The 14,658-nt window shown below is 42.4% G+C and overlaps 2 protein-coding genes across 2 annotated transcripts in view; both read right to left on the reverse strand.

Annotated features, from left to right (window-relative positions):
• LOC139761207 (uncharacterized) overlaps window positions 1–10,836 on the reverse strand; it is a 62,895-nt gene extending 52,059 nt beyond the window's left edge. The window contains exons 1-2 of the mRNA XM_071685249.1: window positions 10,652–10,836; window positions 9,530–9,638 (exon numbers count right to left, since the gene is read on the reverse strand). Coding sequence (XP_071541350.1) covers window positions 9,530–9,638; window positions 10,652–10,836 — 294 coding nt within the window. The remainder of the gene's footprint in view (window positions 1–9,529; window positions 9,639–10,651) is intronic.
• A 605-nt stretch (window positions 10,837–11,441) lies between these two features.
• On the reverse strand, window positions 11,442–13,138 carry LOC139761032 (uncharacterized). The gene is made up of 3 exons (XM_071684782.1): window positions 13,122–13,138; window positions 12,858–12,932; window positions 11,442–12,344 (listed from the first exon to the last, which is right to left on the reverse strand). Exons 1-3 carry the CDS (start codon window positions 13,131–13,133, stop codon window positions 11,964–11,966), a joined length of 468 nt encoding a protein of 155 aa, XP_071540883.1. The 5' UTR covers window positions 13,134–13,138; the 3' UTR covers window positions 11,442–11,963.
• Window positions 13,139–14,658: the final 1,520 nt, after the last annotated feature.

Here is a 14,658-nt window from a genome sequence, read left to right on the forward strand (position 1 = left end):
TAAAGGTGGTTTGTTCTAAGTTTGGTCAGTACGGGGTAACTCAAAGTCATTTGACTCGCATTTGGTTAATTGCTTAATGTAAACAAAACTAAAACATTTCTAGCTCTTAGATTATTCTATTACTTTAAAATCTAGAGATAATTAGACGTCATATCACAAACAACTTTATAACAAATTTGTGTTACATTATTGGCAAAGTAGCTTCAACAAGAGACGACTAGGCCTTTGGAAAAAAAAAAAAAAAACTCCTCGCTTGCCTCCTCTTCCTCTTCCTAATTTTTGAGAGTGATTATACAGAAGGGGAGGCTTTCCAGCTCCCTTTCCCCTCCCGCGTCCAACTCACCCATCCCCTACGACACGCATAGGATACGTAGGTAGCATTCTTGCTCCCCAACCCTCAGTAAAAAGGATAGTAAAACAATGAGCCTCTAGGAGCATGGACTGAGAGATCAACGCACCCTGACGTATTAAGTCCGACACGAACACGTAATTGGATATATGTAAACAAGGTTGATTTCAAACTTTCCAAATAGGAAGGAGGGCGATTACCGTGGCCACAAGCAACACCAAAGCACTGCATTATGTTTCAAGCAAACACGTTTGACTGCATTGTTAAGATCCATGCTCTGGGGAAGAAAGAGTCTAGCACCTCCACAGCCTTCAATAGATATGATTGATCTATCATTTCAATAGACAGGAGCCGACAGTGCATTCAGAATTAATATGATAGGTTTAGTCTTTACACCAGTCGTACATCAAATGATTTAATCTCTCAATGTATCATAAGACCTTTAAGCACTAGCCTACAGTACGACCCCAACACGATGGTACGACCTTTAAGCACGATCCTCCAGTACGACCCTAAAACAAAGATACGATCTTTAAAGACGACCCTCCAGTACGACCACAACATGAAGGTACGACCCTCCAGTACGACCACAACACGAAGGTACGACCTTTAAGCGCGACAATACTACTCGAGTAAGACATGAATGTACGACTACCAACCACGACTGGACGACCCTTCACGATACAATAAATCTGTTCGTATATACTCAACCCATTTCCTGTTTTGAAAACTAGAGTGGAAAAATTAAGGAAACAAAGGCAAATAGATACCTGACATGTGTGTATGATTATCTTATTGTAATTACTTATTTGCATGTACGAGGAGAGACTTATTACTCGTGGGGCCTATTTCAAACATTTTCTACTATTATGCAACTTTTTATATCAACATATTTGAGACTCTATGGAGTGAAGAAGCGCGTATTATGCCTTTATAAATGACTAGAAATAAAGTTTACTATATCTTTAATGATTTTAAGGAGTTTTCAGCATATGTGGGGAAGGTAATTGTGGAGTTAATGAAAATAGTTCCTAAACTTCCAGTGTTAGCGTAAAATAAGTACGTTTTCTATGAAGAGCTTATTTGCCTTCAAAGAAAATGAAATTTTTTTATGGTAGACTTTACTATATCTCCGTTTTTACGTCTACTGTAAAAGAGTTGAAAAATTATAAGCAGATTGTGTTGGGTAGAAAGAACGATGGGTGGAAAGATATGATTGGTTGATTATAGATGGATAATGAAGATAATGGTCAATTATGGGGGACTAATGGTGGGTGAAAGGAGATGAGTGGAGATTGCAACTGATAGTACCAGACCATATAATCAAACCTGTTGTTTGTAAACTACATTATCCATATTGACGACACAAACTCTGCCTCAAACAGTCTCAGATGACTCGGGATAATGAGTTTCACCCTCGTAGCTGACCTCAGCCACGTAGCCTGAGTCACCGTCCACGTAGTAAGTCACCTTCTGCAGACGACCGTCGAGAAGATGTAAGTAGTACGACCCCTGGGTGTTGTCGTCGTCGCGGGACGACTGGTGGCCAAAGTCGTTGCCGGAGGAATCGTCCTTCACGACCCAGTTGAAGTCGTACTTGACTGCAATCTCGTAAAGTTCTTGTAAACGTATATGATCTCATCCTCAAAAGGTTTCTGATAAACTATTACACGAGAGAAACAGATGAAGGTTTGTCTTTGTCGCGACTTAGGACGTGTGTGTGTGTGTGTGTGTGTGTGTGTGTGTGTGTGTGTGTGTGTGTGTGTGTGTGTGTGTGCTTACCTGTAGGACCCCGTAGGACTTCTCTGATGCAGCCTCAGATTCCTGCTATGAGGAGGACCATTCTTACAGGATATTCAGGGACGAGTAATCATGGAATCTAGATTATGGCTGATAGGAAACGTAGTGAGTTATTTGTTTTGTTTTCTTCGCTACTGACCCCATCAAACTGTTGTCAGTTAACACTTAATCTACTTATATCTATTCCTGATAGCTGTTAGTCTTGTCTATTGTTATGGATAGATGCAACATGCTAATTCTTCCTCTTGGTTGGAGCTTTTCTTTCAAAGCATTTGCTCAGTTGACGTAAAGTCAGCACCTTTGGAGTCAAAAAGACGTTTTGGACCATTATTCTAAATCTAGTCTTGTCTATTGTTATGGATAAATGCAATATGCAAATTCTTCCTCTTGGTTGGAGCTTCTCTTTCAAAATATTTGTGCAGTTGACGTAAAGCTAGCACCTTTGGAGTCAAAAAGACGTTTGGGACCATTATTCTAAATCTAGTCTTGTCCATTTTTATGGATAGATGCAATATGTAAATTCTTCCTCGTAGCTGGAGCTTCTCAGTTGACGTAAAGTCAGCACCTTTGGAGTCAAAAAGACGTTTTGGACCATCATTCTACATACGTACTTGTAGTTAAATCCAAACACTTATGTATACTTCTCTTCAAAGCTCTGTCATGTAGATTCTAAGATCGCCAGCATTATGATACATATGGAGAAAGTAGAACACAGAACACCATAGCCGAATTTAAGTGACTGTGTCATATAACCTTGATAAACTGGGCATACCTAAGGGTGAACAGCTGTTCCCCACAGTTGTTCAATGCTCATGTTAAGATCATACACTTTACCATCTCGTTGGCCTGGTGTCTTAGAACGTTAGGTGTAGCCAACACCACATCCAGCAATAAAAGGTAATACACGTATGATGTATTGTGATACGAGATTGGAATCTATTAAGAAAATATTACGAGAAACTTGGACGAGGGTATTTCAGTACTTTTCTCTCCCTTGACCTAATTCAGAAATATTCTCTTTATCTTCACCTGGCCTCAGAGATGACCTAATGTGTTACACACACACACACACACACACACACACACACACACACACACACACACACCTCTGGGTTGTGACGTCACATCTGACCCCCTACTCCCACCCCCCCCCCCTGCCCACGAGAGGTGCTTCACGCATGACTGAGGACGAAGATGAAAAAAGTGGTCACCCCACCCGACCATCTCAATAAGGTTCTCTGCCTTCCTTTCAGCATCGCTCAAGCTTCAGTCTCTCTCTCTCTCTCTCTCTCTCTCTCTCTCTCTCTCTCTCTCTCTCTCTCTCTCTCTCTCTCTCACCCCAACGGAATATATCAAGCTTAGAATAACATGAGAAGAGGGGATATATATATATATACATATACATATATATATATATATATATATATATATATATATATATATATATATATATATATATATATATATATATATTCCTATGGCGTCCTAGCTTCGTCTCTTCGATGTAAATCAACTGACTGTTGTATTTCTCTCTTGTGTCTCAATTGATGATGTGATTATTACACGAAAGTGCACTTGGGAACTTTTCGTGTTTCATTTTCCCGTGGACTCATAGGAATATCTTGATCACGCGCAAAATTGTGATCCTTTCCAATATATATATACATATTTCCCTCAAAAGCTCTGTATGTGTGTGTGTGTGTGTGTGTGTGTGTGTCTTATCGACCAGGACACCTGTAGAACCTGATTTGTGCGAGCCTGATAAGAAACGCCCCTGCTTACACGGGTGGTGAGATAATACACGGGGAAGGTCATTGCCAAGAGCAGGTGAATGGAAGCCACATTCGATTTCACAACACGGGCGGGTCGGGGCGGGGCGGGGCGGGTCGGGGCGGGGCGGTCACTTACACGGGGTCAGACCCACCTGGCCGGCCGTTGCTACATACCTAAAGACAAGAGGTAAGTTTTTTTTACGAAAAGCCTCTATGCCACACTTGGGTCAAGCATTAGTCTATGCCACACTTAGGTCAAGCATTAGTCTATGCCACACTTGGGTCAAGCATGAGTCTATGCCACACTTGGGTCAAGCATGAGTCTATGCCACGCTTGGGTCAAGCATGAGTCTATGCCACACTTGGGTCAAGCATGAGTCTATGCCACACTTGGGTCAAGCATGAGTCTATGGCGTAAAGAAGAGAGAGAGAGAGAGAGAGAGAGAGAGAGAGAGAGAGAGAGAGAGAGAGAGAGAGAGAGAGAGAGAGAGAGAGAGAGAGACTTGACTCTAGACTTAATTGCCTGTTCTCTTAAAACTGGTGGTTGGGTATGTGGGGGTATAGACGTATCCCCTAACAAGGTCATTAGAGGTCGTTAGACGCATTAACTGCTAGTTACGTGTACGTAAGCTCTTAAGATATTAAGAGGTTGAGAAATACGTTGCTCTGCTTATCTTTGCTCTGCTTATTTTTTTGCAAGACAGATCCAGTGAGTTCCACACACACATATATAATGCACGACTTTTACCATGTAAAATATGTGTGGATGTGATAACTATTTGCTTGTGACGAGGAGAGATTAACTCTCGTATTACCCCGTTTTTTACCCATATTTATATATCGTTTCTTTATTATACTTTGTCGCTGTCTCCCGCGTTCGCGAGGTAGCGCAAGGAAACAGACGAAAGAATGGCCCAACCCACCCACATACACATGTATATACATACACGCCCACACACGCACATATACACACCTATACATTTCAACTTATACATACATATACGTACACAGACATATACATATATACACACGTACATATTCACACTTGCTGCTCTCATCCATTTCCGTCGCCACCCCGCCACATATGAAATGGTACCCTCTCCCCGCTGTCATGTATAATGCACCGGAACCACAGCTCCCTTTCCACATCCAGGCCCCACAGAATTTTCCATGGTTTACCCCAGACGCTTCACATGCCCTGGTTCAATCCACTGACAGCACGTCGACCCCGGTATACCACATCGTTCCAATTCACTCTATTCCTTACACGCCTTTCACCCTTCTGTATGTTAAGGCCCCGATCGCTCAAAAATCTTTTTCACTCCATCTTTCCACTTTCAATTTGGTCTCCCACTTCTCCTCGTTGCATATATATATATATATATATATATATATATATGAAACATATCTTTACTCCTACATACACACACACACAGACTCCAGCCTAAGCCAGGCATGTGTATATGTATATTTTTTTTTTTTTTTTTTTTTTTATACTTTGTCGCTGTCTCCCGCGTTTGCGAGGTAGCGCAAGGAAACAGACGAAAGAAATGGCCCCCCCCCCCCATACACATGTACATACACACGTCCCCACACGCAAATATACATACCTACACAGCTTTCCATGGTTTACCCCAGACGCTTCACATGCCTTGCTTCAATCCACTGACAGCACGTCAACCCCTGTATACCACATGACTCCAATTCACTCTATTTCTTGCCCTCCTTTCACCCTCCTGCATGTTCAGGCCCCGATCACACAAAATCTTTTTCACTCCATCTTTCCACCTCCAATTTGGTCTCCCTCTTCTCCTCGTTCCCTCCACCTCCGACACATATATCCTCTTGGTCAATCTCTCCTCACTCATTCTCTCCATGTGCCCAAACCATTTCAAAACACCCTCTTCTGCTCTCTCAACCACGCTCTTTTTATTTCCACACATCTCTCTTACCCTTACGTTACTTACTCGCTCAAACCACCTCACACCACACATTGTCCTCAAACATCTCATTTCCAGCACATCCATCCTCCTGCGCACATCTCTATCCATAGCCCACGCCTCGCAACCATACAGCATTGTTGGTACCACTATTCCCTCAAACATACCCATTTTTGCTTTCCGAGATAATGTTCTCGACTTCCACACATTTTTCAAGGCTCCCAAAATTTTCGCCCCCTCCCCCCACCCTATGATCCACTTCCGCTTCCATGGTTCCATCCGCTGACAGATCCACTCCCAGATATCTAAAACACTTCACTTCCTCCAGTTTTTCTCCATTCAAACTCACCTCCCAATTGACTTGACCCTCAACCCTACTGTACCTAATAACCTTGCTCTTATTCACATTTACTCTCAACTTTCTTCTTCCACACACTTTACCAAACTCAGTCACCAGCTTCTGCAGTTTCTCACATGAATCAGCCACCAGCGCTGTATCATCAGCGAACAACAATTGACTCACTTCCCAAGCTCTCTCATCCCCAACAGACTTCATACTTGCCCCTCTTTCCAGGACTCTTGCATTTACCTCCTTTACAACCCCATCCATAAACAAATTAAACAACCATGGAGACATCACACACCCCTGCCGCAAACCTACATTCACTGAGAACCAATCACTTTCCTCTCTTCCTACACGTACACATGCCTTACATCCTCGATAAAAACTTTTCACTGCTTCTAACAACTTGCCTCCCACACCATATATTCTTAATACCCCCATACACATGTACATACACACGTCCACACACGCAAATATACATACCTACACAGCTTTCCATGGTTTACCCCAGACGCTTCACATGCCTTGCTTCAATCCACTGACAGCACGTCAACCCCTGTATACCACATGACTCCAATTCACTCTATTTCTTGCCCTCCTTTCACCCTCCTGCATATATATATATATATATATATATATATATATATATATATATATATATATATATATATATACATATATATATATAGATGTTCTGGAAGGAGGTAAATAAAGTGCGTAAGACAAGGGAGCAAATGGGAACTTCAGTGAAGGGCGCAAATGGGGAGGTGATAACAAGTAGTGGTGATGTGAGAAGGAGATGGAGTGAGTATTTTGAAGGTTTGTTGAATGTGTTTGATGATAGAGTGGCAGATATAGGGTGTTTTGGTCGAGGTGGTGTGCAAAGTGAGAGGGTTAGGGAAAATGATTTGGTAAACAGAGAAGAGGTAGTGAAAGCTTTGCGGAAGATGAAAGCCGGCAAGGCAGCAGGTTTGGATGGTATTGCAGTGGAATTTATTAAAAAAGGGGGTGACTGTATTGTTGACTGGTTGGTAAGGTTATTTAATGTATGTATGACTCATGGTGAGGTGCCTGAGGATTGGCGGAATGCGTGCATAGTGCCATTGTACAAAGGCAAAGGGGATAAGAGTGAGTGTTCAAATTACAGAGGTATAAGTTTGTTGAGTATTCCTGGCAAACTATATGGGAGGGTATTGATTGAGAGGGTGAAGGCATGTACAGAGCATCAGATTGGGGAAGAGCAGTGTGGTTTCAGAAGTGGTAGAGGATGTGTGGATCAGGTGTTTGCTTTGAAGAATGTATGTGAGAAATACTTAGAAAAGCAAATGGATTTGTATGTAGCATTTATGGATCTGGAGAAGGCATATGATAGAGTTGATAGAGATGCTCTATCGAAGGTATTAAGAATATATGGTGTGGGAGGCAAGTTGTTAGAAGCAGTGAAAAGTCTTTATCGAGGATGTAAGGCATGTGTACGTGTAGGAAGAGAGGAAAGTGATTGGTTCTCAGTGAATGTAGGTTTGCGGCAAGGGTGTGTGATGTCTCCTTGGTTGTTTAATTTGTTTATGGATGGGGTTGTTAGGGAGGTGAATGCAAGAGTTTTGGAAAGAGGGGCAAGTATGAAGTCTGTTGTGGATGAGAGAGCTTGGGAAGTGAGTCAGTTGTTGTTCGCTGATGATACAGCGCTGGTGGCTGATTCATGTGAGAAACTGCAGAAGCTGGTGACTGAGTTTGGTAAAGTGTGTGAAAGAAGAAAGTTAAGAGTAAATGTGAATAAGAGCACGGTTATTAGGTACAGTAGGGTTGAGGGTCAAGTCAATTGGGAGGTAAGTTTGAATGGAGAAAAACTGGAGGAAGTAAAGTGTTTTAGATATCAGGGAGTGGATCTGGCAGCTGATGGAACCATGGAAGCGGAAGTGTTTTAGATATCAGGGAGTGGATCTGGCAGCTGATGGAGCCATGGAAGCGGAAGTGGATCATAGGGTGGGGGAGGGGGCGAAAATCCTGGGAGCCTTGAAGAATGTTTGGAAGTCGAGAACATTATCTCGGAAAGCAAAAATGGGTATGTTTGAAGGAATATTGGTTCCAACAATGTTGTATGGTTGCGAGGCGTGGGCTATGGATAGAGTTGTTCGCAGGAGGGTGGATGTGCTGGAAATATGTTTGAGGACAATGTGTGGTGTGAGGTGGTTTGATCGAGTAAGTAACGTAAGGGTAAGAGAGATGTGTGGAAATAAAAAGAGCGTGGTTGAGAGAGCAGAAGAGGGTGTTTTGAAATGGTTTGGGCACATGGAGAGAATGAGTGAGGAAAGATTGACCAAGAAGATATATGTGTCGGAGGTGGAGGGAACGAGGAGAAGTGGGAGACCAAATTGGAGGTGGAAAGATGGAGTGAAAAAGATTTTGTGTGATTGGGGCCTGAACATGCAGGAGGGTGAAAGGAGGGCAAGGAATAGAGTGAATTGGATCGATGAGGTATACCGGGGTTGACGTGCTGTCAGTGGATTGAATTAGGGCATGTGAAGCGTCTGGGATAAACCATGGAAAGCTGTGTAGGTATGTATATTTGCGTGTGTGGACGTGTATGTATATACATGTGTATGGGGGTGGGTTGGGCCATTTCTTTCGTCTGTTTCCTTGCGCTACCTCGCAAACGCGGGAGACAGCGACAAAAAAAAAAAAATACGCTGATTAAAGGATTTTCATTTTCACATCATGAGAAACGGTAGCCAAGATCCTAGGCAAACATTAATATGCAAATGTAATTCATTATCTCCAGTCACGCCTTAACGGTCATTATCAAGATTAATTACCTGAAAATATAAATGAACTCAGAAACTTTAGAAGCATGGTAAATAGTGTCTTTGATGTAAACTTTGCTACGAGACCTTACAATTAGGTAATAGATATTAAGGAATTACCCGAGCCACGGTTTTAGGATCGGAATATATCTTGTCGCACGTTTCACTGCAAGGGCATCATATCCTGTCCCTGCTACTGATTGTAGCGCAGCCGTGAAGCTGCAGGAACCCTTGTTGAAGGGGCCCCCCCTCAAGGTTATGTAATAATGAAGAAATAGTTATCATAATATTTACCTTAGAGGACATAAAGATTCTTATTCAGGAAAGACATTTGCCTGTAAAAGATTGTCGACCATCTAGTGAGACATATGGGTCTTTGACACTACGTTCATTGATCCCAGCAGAGGTCTCTCTTCTAACTCTTCCTGTCGATTTTGAAATAGACATAACGGGGAGGATCTATCCACCAGCTGAGTTAGATATAGATATAGCAGACAAACCGATAGAGATGACTAGATAGATACCCCAATATCAGTGATGGCTCGATGGCTCTGACAGACTTGTTTCTCAGCTCCTCGATCAGTTGTGGAAAGTCCTACATCATCTTCGACCTGGCCTGGATCGTGGTCCGTCCTGGAATGATGGATATAGGAGTAGGAAAGTCCTAACTATTGGAGATTTATGGAGACCTCCCCTTAACAAGATCCTAATCTCCTACGACTCTCAGCTGTAGGTTCGCATCGTATTGAACAAAATCCTACCTGGGAGATTTATGAAGATCTCCATAACGTAACATATCCTACGTAACAAAATCCTAACTGGGAGATTTATGAAGATCTCCATAAAGCTGTACGTCCGCATCTTACGGAACAAAATCCTACCTGGGAGATTTATGAAGATCTCCATAACGTAAAGTGTCGTACGACCCTCAGCTGTACGTCCGCATCTTACGGAACAAAATCCTACCTGGGAGATTTATGAAGATCTCCATAACGTAACGCATCCTACGTAACAAAATCCTACCTGGGAGATTTATGAAGATCTCCATAACGTAACGTATCCTACGTAACAAATCCTACCTGGGAGATTTATGAAGATCTCCGTAACAATGTATGCTACGTAACAAATCCTATCTGGGAGATTTATGAAGATCTCCATAACGTAACGCATCCTACGTAACAAATCCTACCTGGGAGATTTATGAAGATCTCCATAACGTAACGCATCCTACGACCCTCAGCTGTAGGTCCACCCACACGATCACGGGTTCCCACAGTGACTCGGTAGGTCGCTGCGACCCTGTGATGTGTACACAAACCCACTCTGAGTGAGGTGTACAGCACCAGAGGCGCTTCTGGGGCGAATACTGACGCTACTCTCCGTAGCGACCGTAGGCCCCTCCACGACAGCGGAAAGGAAAAGAGTCAGTGGGAGAGAAAGCGTCCAATAAGATCCACAAGAACCAGACTTGAATGGCAGAGACCCTCAGCAGCCAACGAGGTTCCAGCGGGAGGTTCGTGACAGTAGGAGAGTCTCTACTTATCAACCCTACCCTTGCTTCCTCAGACAAGTCTAACTACTGTTTGGTGTCGAATACAAACGACAGAATCTAGACCCCGGATGGGTCTGCTAATGCCCCGGCGTACCTAAATGTCCGATAAAAACATGGAACATGGAACAGGAGCTTTTCGCCCAGGAGAGCACGGAGCACCTGTGCATGAACCAAGGTGGAGAATGGTACTGGAACGTATTGGCCAACACGGACGTGGCCACTGAGGGAAAATGGTTGGTTGGTTGTTTGGGTTTTAAGCCTAACAACTGTTACGGTCATTAAGGCTGTCCACGTGAGGTACATCCACCAATCGAAAAACTTTCAACACCTTATTCATGTGTTAAAGATATTTCTACTCGCTCTCACTATGCATGTGGCCCGTGAGGGGGGAAAAAAAATTAGTGTAGTTGGCTTCTATGCGGGAAACGCGAGCGGTTTTGGCTAGCGCAAAAGTAGCAGCCACTGGAGTGACGTAACAGGGAACGCCAGGAGACGGATTCATGGCGGATTCACGGATTTCGTTATGTATCCACCGAAGGCTGGTTAATAATTACGTGGCCATCAATCCTTCGCTTGTAATGGAAGACATTGGCACGATTATCACCAAAAGGATTATAAGAATAATTGACCTAGAATCACACTCGTTTAATTAGCTGACTTTACAAGAAAGAAAGTGAATTACTTGTTTACTTATTGTGGAAGTCGAACACTCATCTTCAAGGAAGAGGATGAAGAGAAAAAAACAGTGTTTATCCAACTATTTATTAAAAATAGATAATGATGATATATTCATATATATATATATATATATATATATATATATATATATATATATATATATATATATATATATATATATATATATATATATATATATACTCTTAATAATTTAATATACTAGATCATAAGGATGTGTCAGATGCAGGTAGGATGATATGACTGACTGCCTCCGTATCAAAGGGATCAAAACATGGAGGGAAATTCAATGGAAGACAATTGGAGAACCCTTTGCCAACGTGTGCAAGAGGAGGGTGGGACTGGAAGTGCATTACACTGAGCATGAAAAGGATTTCAAACATCAACAAATGGTTGAAATCTATCAGGCTGTTTGTGAGAGTGGTAGAGATTAGAAACTTATAGATTATAGATCAGTATAGCGGGAATAGATAGACATAAAGATATTGCAAAGGGAAATAGCTCAAGTGAAGTCTCCATGTCACTAAGGAGGTGTAAATAACGTCAATTATGAATATGAAGTTAGAGTTTTTTATCAATAACCAAAGACGTATATGATTAAGTTGTCGCGAATGTAAAGATGCTGCGTAAGGAACATTACGTCTTGTTAATAGGTCAACCTCTCCTGAGAGAAGGGTCATGACATGAGGAAACCACAGAGTTGATATTTTTTACTTTGATTCATTAGAGTCTGGGGCGAAGTAATGTCTGGTGGGTGGGCGGTACACGGGAGCCTCATAAGACTCCTCTGACTCAGAGGAAGCATAACGTGGTGGGGCAGAGTACTCCCGAGACTCAGACGACTCGGGATAATGAGCCTCGCCCTCGTAGCTGACCTCAGCCACGTAGCCTGAGTCACCGTCCACGTAGTAAGTCACCTTCTGCAGACGACCGTCGGGAAGATGTACGTAGTACGACCCCTGGGTGTTGTCATCGTCGCGAGACTCCTGGTGTCCGAAGTCGTTTTCGGAGGAGTCGTCCTTCACGGCCCAGTTGAAGTCGTACTTGGCCTCAGTAGACTCTGATGAGTATTCTACAGATTCACTGGATTCCTGAAATACAGTTTTTACTATTGAGGAAATGCGACTGAGGAAGAGATAGACTGACTGTGTTTTTACATCAATAATTTAAGGAAAACAATAATTTGCAGCTATTCGATTCGAAACCGAATCTTATAATCATTGAAGATTCTGTATCTGGTGCATCTAAGTTCTTTGAATTTTTGTGACTTTGATACACTTATAAATCTATGACAAAATAAAGATTAGAAAAAAAAAACCGGATCCATTTCAATATCAAGGACAAATATCTGTTTCAGGAAATGGTGAAGAGGATACACAAGACGTTTCTATGATACTTCAGGACTTCATGAAATATTTACGAAATCTCGACTTTGCAAAGATCTTGTCGAATCCTGAAGGTTCGTGGATAACCACGTAAGAAGCCAGAGAATCCTTCAGGATAAAGAAGGACATCAAGGATATTAAGGGTCTTGTTGACGATAATGGCCAACTATATAAGGTTCCTGTAAAACAGTGTTATGATGGTAGATGAGCACCAATTACCTCAGAGGAGCCGTAGGAGTACGAAGGGCGTGTGTCTGCCACAGCCACGGCTGCCAGACTCAAAAGTACCAGGACCTGCAATAGCAAACTCGTTATCAATCCTTATACCCTGGCATGACATTATAACTGGTCAAGAGCCATCTCATGATCTTAAATCCATTTCTGACAAGATCTTTCAAAATGATATATCAAAATTCACAAGTGGACCAGCCACATCTACTTTGTCGTAGATGTGAGTGCAAGTCACTCGTAAAGCTAAGATACCTTAGTGTTCATGTTGATGAAGCTGTAGAAGCAATGATACCTGCCTGTAGTTTGCTACCAGTATATATACACACACACACTCATCTTCCTCCTCCGTGACGTCACACACCCACTGACCCTCGAGCGAATGTATTTTTTTTTCCCCGGCGCTCCGCCGGAAGGAGTTGGCCATTACCAGACCTTCACATCCAAACTTTAAAAGGTGGATCATATTCTGCAATACCCTCGTGTATATGTCTCTACCTTAAGCCACCGTGATATTGGGATTTGCATTTGATTTCACTCCATCATTGAGATGGTTCTTGACCGAGGTTTTAAGTTAGATATTTTTTACCACTCATTTACTCTCTCGTGGAGTCAATTATCTCACATGAGTTTCCAACTCAGGTTTTGAAATTTCAAGGCAACAGAGTCAATTTGCCCATCGCGACCAATCAGCCAATGAGTTTCAATCACAGTCTAATCTCCTGTCTATAGTGTAACACACTCTGGCCATTTCATGACGCCTGATGTCGAGTACATGACACTAGATTTTGTCAAAAGGCTGGACGAACGCATGACGCTCACCGCTCGGAAATATAGAGTTAAGAAGAACAAATCATATGAGTTACGTGTTGTTAAGTGTCACATATGAGGAGAGATTGTATGTGTATGGATGAGGAGGCTTAGCATCTTGGTGGGATTGAAGTGAGGAATATGAGAATGGGAAAATGTGAGTTGGTAGATCTCATGAACTGAATAAGGAGTCGGAAGACATGGTAAAAGGGATCACCTGGAAACAAAAGCATTTCCCTGAGGGTAATGCCATGAATGATCTAATACACACACGGTGTTTGAGGTACATGGACACCACTGTTGAACTGGAGTGTGGAACAGAGAGAACACATGGTTGTCATGGACTAAGCAGACACAAAGCACACAACTCAAGTGCTCACCATAAGACCGTCTATACAATCATCAACCAATGATAGAATGACACACTGTGCCAAGACTCAACATAACACTGTTTTCACTCCTACATCACTAGCAACGTTTGCCATATTCTGCCACAATGTTGCCAGGAGATGGAGACTTCAGGAACTCCTCCAAAAAGAATCTTGTAATTGATATTTCGTCACTTGGAGACGTTTGCCTTGATGACCATCCAACTTCCGATTCTGTATCACAAACACATCATCACAAATTGATGATCAATTTTACATTATTTCCTGAAATCCTCCTCTTATTACTGTGATGTAACCGTCTACCTGTATCAATTTGTATCACATCTGATAATAAGAGCAGGAAAAGAATAAGAGAGTGTAGTTATTATGTCTATTATTAATATAATTTTCTCAGGAACATGAGTGTGTGTTAGTGTGTGTGTGTGTGGCAATGACGCCAGAGACGCGTTCCAGCTCATAACCTTGACTCAAGAGACGGAGGCTGAACGCGACGTCTTCCTCTCTCTCTCCTGCCTTGTTCTCTACTGGTGGCTTATTCATGGGGCTATCCTTTGGTGCTCTATATTCTGCGTCTGCCCCAACACCCAGCCAAT

The sequence above is a fragment of the Panulirus ornatus genome, chromosome 39, assembly GCF_036320965.1.
Source record: "Panulirus ornatus isolate Po-2019 chromosome 39, ASM3632096v1, whole genome shotgun sequence".
In the NCBI taxonomy this organism is placed as follows: Eukaryota; Metazoa; Arthropoda; class Malacostraca; order Decapoda; family Palinuridae; genus Panulirus; species Panulirus ornatus.